Raw genomic sequence first — 16,326 nt, forward strand, 5'->3', positions numbered from 1 at the left:
GGACACTACTACTAGTAAGTAAGGTTATTTAGATACAGGTACACATAAATACACTTACACCAATGCTGACATATAGTAACATACATGCAAATTATCTAGGACATCCCCCAAAAAAGTCAAAGTGACTTATTTCCATTTTGGTCCTTGCTACACACACACAGACACACACATTACTGCTATTCCCCAGGTTGTACAGCTGGTACAGCCACTGGGTAGCCCAGGAGACACTACCCACCTGGCCCTGGGGGGCACAGCACCCACAATACCCCAACAATAATCACCTTAGAAATATTAGCAAGAACCATCTTATCAGCAACAACTTGACTTCAACCCGCATGACTTTTATCACATGTAACCACATATTTTAACCCCCTCGGCTAGAATACCACCCTGGGAAATGTGAGTGCCTACCATAGGAAGCCAGAGAGGCCATAAGTGTTGAGTAGAGGGAAGAAAGAGGAGGGTGGAGTGTGAAAATGGGAGTGAGAGAGTGAGGCCGAGGGAGAGACACCTCGTCCATTACACACACACACACTCGCCTTCCTCTCGCGCTCAAAACCTCCACTTTTCAACCTTAAATTAAAACTGTTGGAGGCCTCTGACTCACTTGCGTCCACGGTCTGTCCATTTTGGAGTCTTGCGGCCAGGTTTATCGCTCATCAGGACATTGATAATGCTTTTCTACGGCCAAGATAAGGCTGGGGAAAAGCGAATGTTTACTAACTCTGGTCCCGCTAGTCATCGATTCGACGTGTTATTGGCAGAATATTCAACTTACCCAACGACATTTCGGCGTAGTATATACGCAGTCCATTACTTCATAGTAGCAGGTCCCTCCGAGAGTCTATAATAACCCGATAAGATATTTCGCACTCATACAAAATCGATGAAAAATTGCAAAATCTTCAATCGGTCCGTCGTCAACAATGAGGAGTATGAAACACCACAGCCGGCAAACCTTCGCATAGAAAACGGGAATATCCACCTATCCTCTCATATTTAGCATTATTTCTTGTGTTTTAAACAAAAATATCAACCTCCTGCTTGTGGGAATTGTCATTCTCAAAATAAACGATCAAGTGGGTGATAATGGTGGGAGATAATGAGTGGAAAGAGCCGCCCCGGGCTTCTTAACATGCTCATTTCATTCACCTTCTTCAACACATAAAATAAATAATATAATATAAATATCTTCATTATAGACTATCTTATAGACTTTATGTCAATATACTTAAGACTTCTAAGTATAGACCAGAAGGTCTTTACTCTCATATATAAGAATATCCAGGTCAGGAGAGAGACATACACTTGGTGATGTACTTTCAGGCAAGACTCCATTAAAATACAGCAAGAAGACTCAATCAATGTTATAGGTTCTTGTAATATTATTACAGTGTTATTCTCCATTGTCACAAGAGTTTTAAGGAGGTGAGGGAGAGCCAACATGGCAGACACAGGCAGACAAGCAACCGTGTGAACACAAGCGGAGGTTCACCTACACCAATATGTGAACCTTCCCTCAAAAAAAAAAACTCATAGATTTTTTCCCTTTTGCCTCTATATTTCCGTGAGGTTTTGGGGTGTGAGGTTGGTGGGGGGGAAAATGGTGGGGGTTAGAAGGTGAGGTTTCAACATGGCGGTGAGGGTGGGAGGGGGAGAGTGGGGGGAGACTAAGAGAGAGAAGAGGGACACACTACAATCCCCCACCAGCGGCCTCTATAACCAGGTGGTCTATATAGCCAGTGGGCGCTTGGCGGCGGGTGCGGCCTCCCCCCCTGACCCTACCCATCCTCAGATCTCCCTCCCCTCTCTCTCTCTCTCTCTCTCTCTCTCTCTCTCTCTCTCTCACTTGCTCTATAACTTGCTCTCTCTCACTTCCCTATAACCTGCTCTCTCTCACTTGCCTATCACTTGCTCTCTCTTACTTGCCTATAACTTCCTCTTTCACTTGCCTATAACCTGCTCTCTTACTTCCCTATAACTTGCTCTCTCTCACTTCCCTATAATTTGCTTTCTCTCACTTGTCTATAGCTTTCTCTCTCTCTCTCACTTGTCTATAACTTGCTCTCTCTCACTTGTCTATAACTTGCTCTCTCTCACTTGCCTATAACTTGCTCTCTCTCACTTGTCTATAGCTTGCTCTCTCTCTCTCTCTCTCTCACTTCTCTATAACTTTGTCACTTGCCAATAACTTGCTCTCTCTCTCTCTCTCTCTCTCTCTCTCTCTCTCTCTCTCTCTCTCTCTCTCTCTCTCTCTCTCTCTCTCACTTGTCTATAACTTGCTCTCTCTCACTTGCCTATAACTTGCTCTCTCTCACTTGTCTATAGCTTCTCTCTCTCTCTCTCTCTCTCTCTCTCTCTCACATCTTTAATACACAACACCCTCTCCCCCCAGCACAAACTCCCCCTCAGTGTCATAGTTCCAGGATTTCCACAGAGGAAGAAGAGGGGAGGGGGGATAGGGGGATGGAAGAGGGGGATGGAAGAGGGGGATGGGAGAGGGGGGAGGGGAGAAGGGGGAGGGGAGGGGAGAGGGGGAGGGGAGGGGGTAATTTTTGTATTTAATTATTATATATGCAATACCGTATCCCATTTTCATAAGGACGACCAGAGTACATGACCTCCACGCTCTTGATTATGTCACGACCTCCACGCTCTTGATTCTCACTGTTACGACCTCCACGCTCTTGATTCTCATTGTTACGACCTCCACGCTCTTGATTCTCACTGTTACGACCTCCATGCTCTTGATTCTCACTGTCACGACCTCCACCCTCTTGATTCTCACTGTTACGACCTCCACGCTCTTGATTCTCACTGTTACGACCTCCACGCTCTTGATTCCCACTGTCACGACCTCCATGCTCTTGATTCTCACTGTCACGACCTCCACGCTCTTGATTCTCACTGTTGCTACCTCTACGCTCTTGATTCTCACTGTCACTACCTCTACGCTCTTGATTCTCACTGTCACGACCTCCATGCTCTTGATTCTCACTGTCACGACCTCCACGCTCTTGATTCTCACTGTTACTACCTCTACGCTCTTGATTCTCACTGTCACGACCTCCATGCTCTTGATTCTCACTGTCACGACATTCACGCTCTTAATTCTCACTGTCACGACCACTACGCTCTTGATTCTCACTGTCACGACCACTACACTTGATTCTCACTCTGTCACGACCACTACACTCTTGATTCTCACTGTCACGACCACTACACTCTTGATTCTCACTGTCACGACTACTACACTCTTGATTCTCACTGTGTCACGACCACTACACTCTTGATTCTCACTGTGTCACGACCACTACACTCTTGATTCTCACTCTGTCACGACCACTACACTCTTGATTCTCACTCTGTCACGACCACTACGCTCTTGATTCTCACTGTCACGACCACTACGCATTTGATTCTCACTCTGTCACGACCACTACGCTCTTGATTCTCACTGTGCCACGACCACTACACTCTTGATTCTCACTCTGTCACGACCACTACACTCTTAATTCTCACTGTGCCACGACCACTACACTCTTGATTCTCACTGTGTCACGACCACTACACTCTTGATTCTCACTGTGTCACGACCACTACGCTCTTGATTCTCACTGTGTCACGACCACTACGCTCTTGATTCTCAATGGGTCACGACCACTACACTCTTGATTCTCACTGTCACGACCACTACACTCTTGATTCTCACTGTCACGACCACTACACTCTTGATTCTCACTCTGTCACGACCACTACGCTCTTGATTCTCACTGTCACGACCACTACGCATTTGATTCTCACTCTGTCACGACCACTACGCTCTTGATTCTCACTGTGCCACGACCACTACACTCTTGATTCTCACTCTGTCACGACCACTACACTCTTAATTCTCACTGTGCCACGACCACTACACTCTTGATTCTCACTGTGTCACGACCACTACACTCTTGATTCTCACTGTGTCACGACCACTACGCTCTTGATTCTCACTGTGTCACGACCACTACGCTCTTGATTCTCACTGTGCCACGACCACTACACTCTTGATTCTCACTGTCACGACCACTACGCTCTTCATTCTCAATGGGTCACGACCACTACACTCTTGATTCTCACAGTCACGACCACTACACTCTTGATTCTCACTGTCACGACCACTACACTCTTGATTCTCACTGTCACGACCACTACGCTCTTGATTCTCAATGGGTCACGACCACTACACTCTTGATTCTCACTGTCACGACCACTACGCTCTTGATTCTCAATGGGTCACGACCACTACACTCTTGATTCTCACTGTCACGACCACTACGCTCTTGATTCTCAATGGGTCACGACCACTACACTCTTGATTCTCACTGTGTCACGACCACTATGCTCTTGATTCTCAGTGTCACGACCACTACACTCTTGATTCTCACTCTGTCACGACAACAACACTCTTGATTCTCAGTGTCACGACCACTACACTCTTGATTCTCACTCTGTCACGACCACTACACTCTTGATTCTCACTGTGTTACGACCACTACGCTCTTGATTCTCACTGTCACGACCACTACACTCTTGATTCTCACTGTGTAACGACCACTACGCTCTTGATTCTCACTGTGTCACGACCACTACGCTCTTGATTCTCACTGTGTCACGACCACTACACTCTTGATTCTCACTGTGTCACGACCACTACGCTCTTGATTCTCACTCTCACGACCACTACACTCTTGATTCTCGCTGTGTCACGACCTCTACACTCTTGATTCTCACTGTGTCACGACCACTACGCTCTTGATTCTCACTGTGTTACGACCACTACACTCTTGATTCTCACTGTGTCACGACCACTAAGCTCTTGATTCTCACTGTGTCACGACTACTACGCTCTTGATTCTCTGTGTAACGACCACTACGCTCTTGATTCTCACTCTGTCACGACTACTACGCTCTTGATTCTCACTGTGTCACGACCACTACGCTCTTGATTCTCACTCTGTCACGACTACTACGCTCTTGATTCTCACTGTGTCACGACCACTACGCTCTTGATTCTCAATGGGTCACGACCACTACACTCTTGATTCTCACTGTCACGACCACTACACTCTTGATTCTCACTGTCACGACCACTACACTCTTGATTCTCACTCTGTCACGACCACTACGCTCTTGATTCTCACTGTCACGACCACTACGCATTTGATTCTCACTCTGTCACGACCACTACGCTCTTGATTCTCACTGTGCCACGACCACTACACTCTTGATTCTCACTCTGTCACGACCACTACACTCTTAATTCTCACTGTGCCACGACCACTACACTCTTGATTCTCACTGTGTCACGACCACTACACTCTTGATTCTCACTGTGTCACGACCACTACGCTCTTGATTCTCACTGTGTCACGACCACTACGCTCTTGATTCTCACTGTGCCACGACCACTACACTCTTGATTCTCACTGTCACGACCACTACGCTCTTCATTCTCAATGGGTCACGACCACTACACTCTTGATTCTCACAGTCACGACCACTACACTCTTGATTCTCACTGTCACGACCACTACACTCTTGATTCTCACTGTCACGACCACTACGCTCTTGATTCTCAATGGGTCACGACCACTACACTCTTGATTCTCACTGTCACGACCACTACGCTCTTGATTCTCAATGGGTCACGACCACTACACTCTTGATTCTCACTGTCACGACCACTACGCTCTTGATTCTCAATGGGTCACGACCACTACACTCTTGATTCTCACTGTGTCACGACCACTATGCTCTTGATTCTCAGTGTCACGACCACTACACTCTTGATTCTCACTCTGTCACGACAACAACACTCTTGATTCTCAGTGTCACGACCACAACACTCTTGATTCTCACTCTGTCACGACTACTACACTCTTGATTCTCACTGTGTTACGACCACTACGCTCTTGATTCTCACTGTCACGACCACTACACTCTTGATTCTCACTGTGTAACGACCACTACGCTCTTGATTCTCACTGTGTCACGACCACTACGCTCTTGATTCTCACTGTGTCACGACCACTACACTCTTGATTCTCACTGTGTCACGACCACTACGCTCTTGATTCTCACTGTCACGACCACTACACTCTTGATTCTCGCTGTGTCACGACCTCTACACTCTTGATTCTCACTGTGTCACGACAACTACGCTCTTGATTCTCACTGTGTTACGACCACTACACTCTTGATTCTCACTGTGTCACGACCACTACTCTCTTGATTCTCACTGTGTCACGACTACTACGCTCTTGATTCTCTGTGTAACGACCACTACGCTCTTGATTCTCACTGTCACGACTACTACGCTCTTGATTCTCACTGTGTCACGACCACTACGCTCTTGATTCTCACTCTGTCACGACTACTACGCTCTTGATTCTCACTGTGTCACGACCACTACGCTCTTGATTCTCACTGTCATGACCACTACACTCTTGATTCTCACTGTGTCACGACCACTACGCTCTTGATTCTCACTGTGTCACGACCACTACGCTCTTGATTCTCACTGTCACGACCACTACGCTCTTGATTCTCACTGTTACGACCACTATGCTCTTGATTCTCACTGTCACGACCACTACGCTCTTGATTCTCACTGTGTAACGACCACTACGCTCTTGATTCTCACTGTCACGACTACTGCGCTCTTGATTCTCACTCTGTCACGACCACTACGCCCTTGATTCTCTGTCACGACTACTACGCTCTTGATTCTCACTGTGTCACGACCACTACGCTCTTGATTCTCACTGTCACGACCACTACGCTCTTGATTCTCACTGTGTCACGACCACTACGCTCTTGATTCTCACTGTCACGACCACTACGCTCTTGATTCTCACTGTCACGACCACTACGCTCTTGATTCTCACTGTGTAACGACCACTACGCTCTTGATTCTCACTGTCACGACGACTACGCTCTTGATTCTCACTGTCACGACCACTACGCTCTTGATTCTCACTGTCACGACCACTACGCTCTTGATTCTCACTGTCACGACCACTACGCTCTTGATTCTCACTGTCACGATCACTACACTCTTGATTGTCACTGTCACGACCACTACGCTCTTGATTCTCACTCTGGCACGACCACTACGCTCTTGATTCTCACTGTCACGACCACTACGCTCTTGATTCTCACTGTGTCACGACCACTACGCTCTTGATTCTCACTGTCACGACCAGTACGCTCTTGATTCTCACTGTCACGACCACTACGCTCTTGATTCTCACTGTCACGACCACTACGCTCTTGATTCTCACTGTCACGACCACTACACTCTTGATTCTCACTGTCACGACCACTACGCTCTTGATTCTCACTCTGTCACGACCACTACGCTCTTGATTCTCACTGTCACGACCACTACGCTCTTGATTCTCACTGTCACGATCACTACGCTCTTGATTCTCACTCTGTCACGACCACTACGCTCTTGATTCTCACTGTCACGACCACTATGCTCTTGATTCTCACTGTCACGACCACTACGCTCTTGATTCTCACTGTCACGACCACTACGCTCTTGATTCTCACTGTCACGATCACTACGCTCTTGATTCTCCCTGTCACGACCACTACGCTCTTGATTCTCACTGTCACGACCACTACGCTCTTGATTCTCACTGTCACGACCACTACCCTCTTGATTCTCACTGTCACGATCACTACGCTCTTGATTCTCACTCTGTCACGACCAATACGCTCTTGATTCTCACTGTCACGACCACTACGCTCTTGATTCTCACTGTCTAGACCACTATGCTCTTGATTCTCACTGTCACGACCACTACGCTCTTGATTCTCACTGTGTAACGACCACTACGCTCTTGATTCTCACTGTCACGACCACTACGCTCTTGATTCTCTCTGTCACGACCACTACGCTCTTGATTCTCACTGTCACGACCACTACGCTCTTGATTCTCACTGTCACGACCACTATGCTCTTGATTCTCAGTGTTACGACCACTACGCTCTTGATTCTCACTGTCACGACCACTACACTCTTGATTCTCACTCTGTCACGACCACTACACTCTTGATTCTCACTCTGTCACGACCACTACGCTCTTCATTCTGTCACGACCACTACGCTCTTGATTCTCACTGTCACGACCACTACACTCTTGATTCTCACTGTGTCACGACCACTACCACAGACTGTGCTATAACTTAAATTGCCAGGCATACCATCTAAAGGGAACAAAAAGATACAAAACATCCAGGCCATGGGAAAACCTGGGTAGCCACAGCCACTCAAGAGGGAGAGGTTTTTTAGTGCCAGGAAGGAAAAAAAACTGGCAGGAAATGGCAGAAATCGTACACCAAATCCAGTCATTCCTGGAGTGGAACCACAGTCGATGGCCTCCACTCCAAACCAACAGATACAGATACTAATGCCGGAAAAAAATCCCCCCCCCCCCAGTACCAACAATACCACCAGTCCGATAACATTCTTCCTTGCAAATATACAGGGTCTAAAGCCAGCAACAAACAACAAAATACCTTTCATCCGTGGACTGCTTGCAGAGGCAAAGGCAATGTTCGCGGCTTTCACTGAGACCCACATAAAGGATCACTTGGACAACGAAATATGGATCCCAGGTTACAACCTATACAGATGTGACAGAGTGAACAGGCAAAAGGGGGGGGGGGTTGGCCTGTACATTGCAGAGTCACTTGTTTGCACAGAACTGCTAAATGCCTCAAATGATGTAGTGGAAGTTTTAGCAGTAAAGGTCGAGAACCAAAACCTAGTCATTGTGGTAGTCTACAAGCCTCCGGATGCAACATCCCAGCAATTCCAGGAACAGCTGTTAAAAATTGACCACTGTCTGGAAAACCTTCCAGCTCCTGCACCCAACATCTTGCTCCTGGGGGATTTTAACTTAAGGCACCTAAAATGGAGGAATATAGCAAATAATATTGTTGCAGTAATAACACCAGGAGGCAGCTCTGATGAAAACTCACACTCGTGCGAGCTTTTAAATCTCTGCACAAAATTCAATTTAAACCAGCAAATAATAGAGCCTACTAGACTGGAGAATACACTAGACCTCATCTTCACTAACAATGATGATCTGATAAGAAATGTCACCATATCAAAAACAATATACTCAGATCACAACATAATTGAGGTTCAGTCATGTATGCGCGGAGCCCCAGACCGACATAATGAGATTAGTCACGAGGGAGCATTCACCAAATTCAACTTCAATAACAAAAACAAAGTGGGACCAAGTAAACCAAGTCCTAACCGATATAAGCTGGGAAGATATACTAAGCAACACAGACCCCAACTTATGCCTAGAACAGATTAACTCGGTGGCACTCGATGTATGCACAAGGCTTATTCCTCTAAGAAAAAGGAGGAGTAGATGTAAAACAGAAAGAGACAGGCGCTCCCTTTACAGGCGACGGAAAAGAATAACAGAGCGGCTAAAAGAGGTCAATATATCTGAAATGCGTAGGGAGACACTGGTCAGAGAAATAGCAAGCATCGAACTTAAGCTAAAAGAATCCTTTAGGAGACAGGAATCGCGGGAAGAACTAAAAGCCATAAATGAAATCGAAAGAAACCCAAAGTATTTCTTCTCCTATGCCAAATCAAAATCGAGAACAACGTCCAGTATTGGGCCCCTACTTAAACAAGATGGGTCCTACACAGATGACAGCAAGGAAATGAGTGAGCTACTCAAGTCCCAATATGACTCAGTTTTTAGCAAGCCGCTAACCAGACTGAGAGTCGAAGATCAAAATGAATTTTTTATGAGAGAGCCACAAAATTTGATTAACACAAGCCTATCCGATGTTATCCTGACGCCAAATGACTTCGAACAGGCGATAAATGACATGCCCATGCACTCTGCCCCAGGGCCAGACTCATGGAACTCTGTGTTCATCAAGAACTGCAAGAAGCCCCTATCACGAGCCTTTTCCATCCTATGGAGAGGGAGCATGGACACGGGGGTCGTCCCACAGTTACTAAAAACAACAGACAGCCCCACTCCACAAAGGGGGCAGTAAAGCAACAGCAAAGAACTACAGACCAATAGCACTAACATCCCATATCATAAAAATCTTTGAAAGGGTCCTAAGAAGCAAGATCACCACCCATCTAGAAACCCATCAGTTACACAACCCAGGGCAACATGGGTTTAGAACAGGTCGCTCCTGTCTGTCTCAACCATTGGATCACTACGACAAGGTCCTAAATGCACTAGAAGACAAAAAGAATGCAGATGTAATATATACAGACTTTGCAAAAGCCTTCAACAAGTGTGACCATGGCGTAATAGCGCACAAAATGCGTGCTAAAGGAATAACAGGAAAAGTCGGTCGATGGATCTATAATTTCCTCACTAACAGAACACAGAGAGTAGTCGTCAACAGAGTAAAGTCCGAGGCAGCTACGGTGAAAAGCTCTGTTCCACAAGGCACAGTACTCGCTCCCATCTTGTTCCTCATCCTCATATCCGACATAGACAAGGATGTCAACCACAGCACAGTGTCTTCCCTTGCAGATGACACCCGAATCTGCATGACAGTGTCTTCCATTGCAGACACTGCAAAGCTCCAGGCGGACATCAACCAAATCTTTCAGTGGGCTGCAGAAAACAATATGAAGTTCAACGATGAGAAATTTCAATTACTCAGATATGGTAAACATGAGGAAATTAAATCTTCATCAGAGTACAAAACAAATTCTGGCCACAAAATAGAGCGAAACACCAACGTCAAAGACCTGGGAGTGATCATGTCGGAGGATCTCACCTTCAAGGACCATAACATTGTATCAATCGCATCTGCTAGAAAAATGACAGGATGGATAATGAGAACCTTCAAAACTAGGGAGGCCAAGCCCATGATGACACTCTTCAGGTCACTTGTTCTATCTAGGCTGGAATATTGCTGCACACTAACAGCACCTTTCAAGGCAGGTGAAATTGCCGACCTAGAAAATGTACAGAGAACTTTCACGGCACGCATAACGGAGATAAAACAACTCAATTATTGGGAGCGCTTGAGGTTCCTAAACCTGTATTCCCTGGAACGCAGGAGGGAGAGATACATGATTATATACACCTGGAAAATCCTAGAGGGACTAGTACCGAACTTGCACACGAAAATCACTCACTACGAAAGCAAAAGACTTGGCAGACGATGCACCATCCCCCCAATGAAAAGCAGGGGTGTCACTAGCACGTTAAGAGACCATACAATAAGTATCAGGGGCCCGAGACTGTTCAACTGCCTCCCAGCACACATAAGGGGGATTACCAACAGACCCCTGGCAGTCTTCAAGCTGGCACTAGACAAGCACCTAAAGTCAGTTCTGGATCAGCCGGGCTGTGGCTCGTACGTTGGTTTGCGTGCAGCCAGCAGCAACAGCCTGGTTGATCAGGCTCTGATCCACCAGGAGGCCTGGTCACAGACCGGGCCGCGGGGGCGTTGACCCCCGGAACTCTCTCCAGGTAAACTCCAGGTAAACTACGCTCTTGATTCTCACTGTCACGACCACTACGCTCTTGATTCTCACTGTGTCACGACCACTATGCTCTTGATTCTCACTGTGTCACGACCACTACGCTCTTGATTCTCACTGTGTCACGACCACTACGCTCTTGATTCTCACTTTCACGACCACTTCACTCTTGATTCTCACTCTGTCACAACCACTACGCTCTTGATTCTAACTGTCACGACCACTACGCTCTTGATTCTCACTGTCACGACCACTACACTCTTGATTCTCAGTGTCACGACCACTATGCTCTTGATTCTCACTGTCACGACCACTACGCTCTTGATTCTCACTGTGTCACGACCACTACGCTCTTGATTCTCACTGTGTCACGACCACTATGCTCTTGATTCTCACTGTGTCACGACCACTATGCTCTTGATTCTCACTGTGTCACGACCACTACGCTCTTGATTCTCACTGTCACGACCACTACGCTCTTGATTCTCACTGTGTCACGACCACTACGCTCTTGATTCTCACTGTCACGACCACTATGCTCTTGATTCTCACTCGCTCTACTGTGTATTCGAAGCTTAAGAATCAGGAACAGGAGCCTTCTTGACTTGACTTAAGAAATCGTAATGACACGATTGCAAATAAACCATACCCCCGGCCGGGATTGAACCTGCGGTCATAGAGTCCCAAAACTCCAGCCCGTCGCGTTAGCCACTAGACCAGCTAGCCACAATAAGATTCATCCAACTAGGTATATTTCTACACCATAGGAAGGTTAGCACAGGCACCACTGTGACCACAAACGCAATTAAAACCACATGGTCACTGGCCCCAAGGGGTCTTTCATATGTGATGTCCTCGATATCTGCACTACTCAAGGTGAATACTAAGTCCAGCCTTGCTGGTTCATCCTCTCCTCTCTCTCTTGTAGTGTCCCTTACGTGTTGGCACATGAAGTTTTCCAGTACCACCTCCATCATCTTAGCCCTCCATGTATCTTGGCTCCCATGTGGGTCCAAGTTCTCCCAATCGATCTCCTTGTGGTTAAAGTCACCCATGATCAGGAGCTTTGCCCTGCATGCATGAGCTCTTCTGGCCACTCTAGCCAGTGTGTCAACCATCGCTCTATTGCTCTCGTCGTACTCTTGCCTTGGCCTCCTGCTGTTCTGTGGTGGGTTATACATCACTGCTATTACCACCTTGGGACCTCCAGAGTGAAGCGTTCCCGCTATGTAATCACTTTCTTCTCCGCTGTCTCCTCTCTCCAGCTCATCAAAATTCCAGCGATTTTTGATCAGCAATGCCACTCCTCCACCCCCCCTTGTTCCCTCTGTCTTTCCTCAGGATTTGGTATCCCATTGGAAAGATGGCATCTGTTATCATACCTGTAAGCTTGGTTTCTGTGAGAGCTATGATGTCCGGTGATGCCTCTTTGACTCTTTCATGCCACTCCTCCCACTTATTTGTTATTCCATCAGCGTTTGTGTACCATACCTTCAGTTTCCTTTCCAACACTGTGGTTTGGGGGGCCTGTGAGGGTGGGAGACCTGGTGGCATACTGTGGGATTCTATAGCTCGGTGTTGGGTGGAGGCTGTGGGTATGGATTGTAGTGTGTGTTGGGATGGTGTGATAGGTTGTATGGTTCTGAGAATAGTTGTGTGTGTGCTTGCCCTTGCTGTTCTGTTCTGCTCTGACTGACCTCTGCTGGTTCCATCCTTGTCTCTTTTCCTAGCTCCTTTCGCTTTTTTGTCCTCTCCCTCAGCTGCTGTCGTTCTGATTTTGTTCTGTCTCTGTCTAGGAACACCCTCTTGTACTCTTCCGAGTATTTCAATCGTGGTTTCTCTTCGAGGATCCTGTTCCGCACTGTTTCCGTCCTGAGAATCAGCTTGATTGGTCGGTTTCTCCCCTTCGAGTACCCCCCTATTCTCTGAAAATTGTGTGTGTGTGTGTGTGTGTGTGTGTGTGTGTGTGTGTGTGTGTGTGTGTGTGTGTGTGTGTGTGTGTGTGTGTGTGTGTGTGTGTGTGTGTATGTGTGTGTGTGTGTATGTGTGTATGTGTGTGTGTGTGTGTACTCACCTAGTTGAGGTTGCAGGGGTCGAGTCCGAGCTCCTGGCCCCGCCTCTTCACTGATCGCTACTAGGTCACTAGTAGTGTGTGTGTGTGTGTCTGTGTGTGTGTGTATGTGTGTGTATGTGTATGTGTGTGTGTGTATGTGTGTGTATGTGTGTGTGTGTGTGTATATATGTGTGTGTGTGTGTGTGTATGTGTGTGTGTGTGTACTCACCTATTTGTGGTTGCAGGGGTCGAGTCACAGCTCCTGGCCCCGCCTCTTCGCTGATTGCTACTAGGTACTCTCTCTCCCTGCCCCATGAGCTCTATCATACCTCGCCTTAAAACTATGTATGGTTCCTGCCTCTACCACATCACCTTCTAGGCTATTCCATGGCCTGACTACTCTATGACTGAAGAAATACTTCCTAACATCCCTTTGATTCATCTGAGTCTTCAACTTCCAATTGTGACCTCTTGTGTCTGTGTCCCATCTCTGGAACATCCCATCTTTGTCCACCTCGTCTATTCCGCGCAGTATTTTATATGTCGTTATCATGTCTCCCCTGACCCTCCTGGCCTCCAGTGTTGTCAGGCCGATTTCCCTCAACCTTTCTTCATAGGACAATCCCCGTAGCTCTGGGACTAGTCTTGTTGCAAACCTTTGCACTTTCTCTAATTTCTTGACGTGCTTGACTAGGTGTGGATTCCAAACTGGTGCTGCATACTCCAGTATGGGCCTGACGTAGATGGTATACAGAGTCTTAAACGAATCCTTACTGAGGTATCGGAACGCTATCCGTAGGTTTGCCAGGCGCCCGTATGCTGCAGCAGTTATCTGATTGATGTGCGCCTCAGGAGATATGTTCGGTGTTATACTCACCCCCAGATCTTTTTCCTTGAGTGAGGTTTGCAGTCTTTGGCCATCTAAACTATATTGTGTGTGTGGTCTTCTTTGCCCTTCCCCAATCTTCATGACTTTGCATTTGGCAGGGTTAAATTCAAGGAGCCAGTTGCTGGACCAGGCTTGTAGCCTGTCCAGGTCTCTTTGTAGTCCTGCCTGATCCTCGTCCGATTTGATTCTTCTCATTAACTTCACATCATCTGCAAACAAGGACACTTCTGAGTCTATCCCTTCCATTATGTCGTTCACGTATACCAAGAACAGCACAGGTCCTAGGACTGACCCCTGTGGAACCCCGCTTGTCACAGGCGCCCACTCTGACACCTCGTCGCGTACCATGACTCGTTGTTGCCTCCCTGTCAGATATTCTCTGATCCATTGCAGTGCCTTTCCTGTTATGTGTGCCTGGTCCTCTAGCTTTTGCAGTAACCTCTTGTGAGGAACTGTGTCGAAGGCCTTCTTGCAGTCCAAAAATACGCAGTCGATCCACCCCTCTCTCTCTTGTCTTACTTCTGTCACCTTGTCATAAAACTCTAGTAGGTTTGTGACACAGGATTTTCCTTCCCTGAAACCGTGCTGGTTGTCAATTATACACTTGTTTCTTTCCAGGTGCCCCACCACTCTCCTCCTGATGCTCTTCTCCATGACCTTGCATACTATACACGTTAGTGATACAGGTCTGTAGTTTAGTGCCTCATGTCTGTCTCCCTTTTTAAAAATTGGGACTACATTTGCCATTTTCCATACCTCAGGGAGTTGCCCAGTTTCAAATGATGTGTTGAAGATCTTTGTTAATGGCTCACACAATATCTCTGCTCCCCTTTAAGGACCCATGGAGAGATGTTGTCTGGTCCCACCGCCTTTGAGGTGTCAAGTTCGCATAGCAGCTTCTTCACCTCCTCCTTGGTTATATGTACCTCATCTAGCACTTGCTGGTGTGCCCCCCTGTTCTGATTTCTTGGAGTCCCATTGGTTTCCACTGTAAATACCTCTTTAAATCTTGTGTTGAGCTCCTGACATACCTCTCAGTCGTTTCTTGTGAATTCCCCATCACCCTTCCTCAGTCTGATTACCTGGTCCTTGACTGTTGTTTTCCTCCTGATGTGGCTGTACAACAGCTTCGGGTCAATCTTTACTTTTGATGCTATGTCATTTTCATATTGTCTCTGAGCCTCCCTTCTTATCTGTGCATATTTGTTTCTGGCTCTTCGGCTGATTTCTTTATTTTCCTGAGTTCTCTGTCTTCTGTACCTTTTCCGTTCTCTAGTACACCTAGTTTTTGCCTCCCTACACCTTTGGGTGAACCAAGGACTCGTTCTGTTCTTCCCATTATTTCTGTTTCCCTTGGGAACAAACCTCTCCTCTGCCTCCTTGCATTTTGTTGCTACATAGTCCATCATTTCTTGTACTGGTTTTCCTGTCAGTTCCCTCTCCCACTGAATGTCTTGAAGGAAGTTCCTCATGCCTGAGTAGTTCCCCCTTTTGTAGTTTGTTTTTTCCCAGCCTATTCCTGCTACTCTCTCCACTTGGAGCTCAACTATGTAGTCGAAGCACAGAACCACATGATCACTAGCTCCCAGGGGCCTTTCATACATGATACTCTCGATGTCCGAACTATTCATGGTGAATACAAGGTCCAACCTTGCTGGTTCATCCTCTCCTCTCTCTCTGGTAGTGTCTCTAACATGTTGATGCATGAGGTTCTCCAGTACCACATCCATCATCTTGGCTCTCCATGTTTTGGGACCCCCATGGGGCTCCAGGTTTTCCCAGTCAATCTCCTTGTGATTGAAATCACCCATAACTAGTAACTTTGCTCCC

General features: G+C 46.9%; 1 protein-coding gene across 10 annotated transcripts in view; it reads right to left on the minus strand.

The window, feature by feature from the left end:
- The window catches only part of LOC128704294 (serine/threonine-protein kinase tousled-like 2), a 159,678-nt gene that overhangs the window by 76,610 nt on the left and 66,742 nt on the right, over positions 1 to 16,326 (minus strand). For 2 of the 10 annotated variants that reach the window (XM_070103168.1, XM_070103164.1), the window contains exon 1: positions 412 to 471. The exons of 2 other annotated variants lie outside the window; for them this stretch is intronic. In XM_070103168.1, coding sequence (XP_069959269.1) covers positions 412 to 433 — 22 coding nt within the window. In that variant the 5' untranslated portion in view covers positions 434 to 471. Of the gene's footprint in view, positions 1 to 411; positions 475 to 607; positions 751 to 778; positions 947 to 16,326 lie in introns of those variants that run through there. 6 more of the 10 variants (XM_070103165.1, XM_070103171.1, XM_070103169.1 and 3 more) reach the window with 6 other exon arrangements.

Source organism: Cherax quadricarinatus, chromosome 84, assembly GCF_038502225.1.
Source record: "Cherax quadricarinatus isolate ZL_2023a chromosome 84, ASM3850222v1, whole genome shotgun sequence".
In the NCBI taxonomy this organism is placed as follows: Eukaryota; Metazoa; Arthropoda; class Malacostraca; order Decapoda; family Parastacidae; genus Cherax; species Cherax quadricarinatus.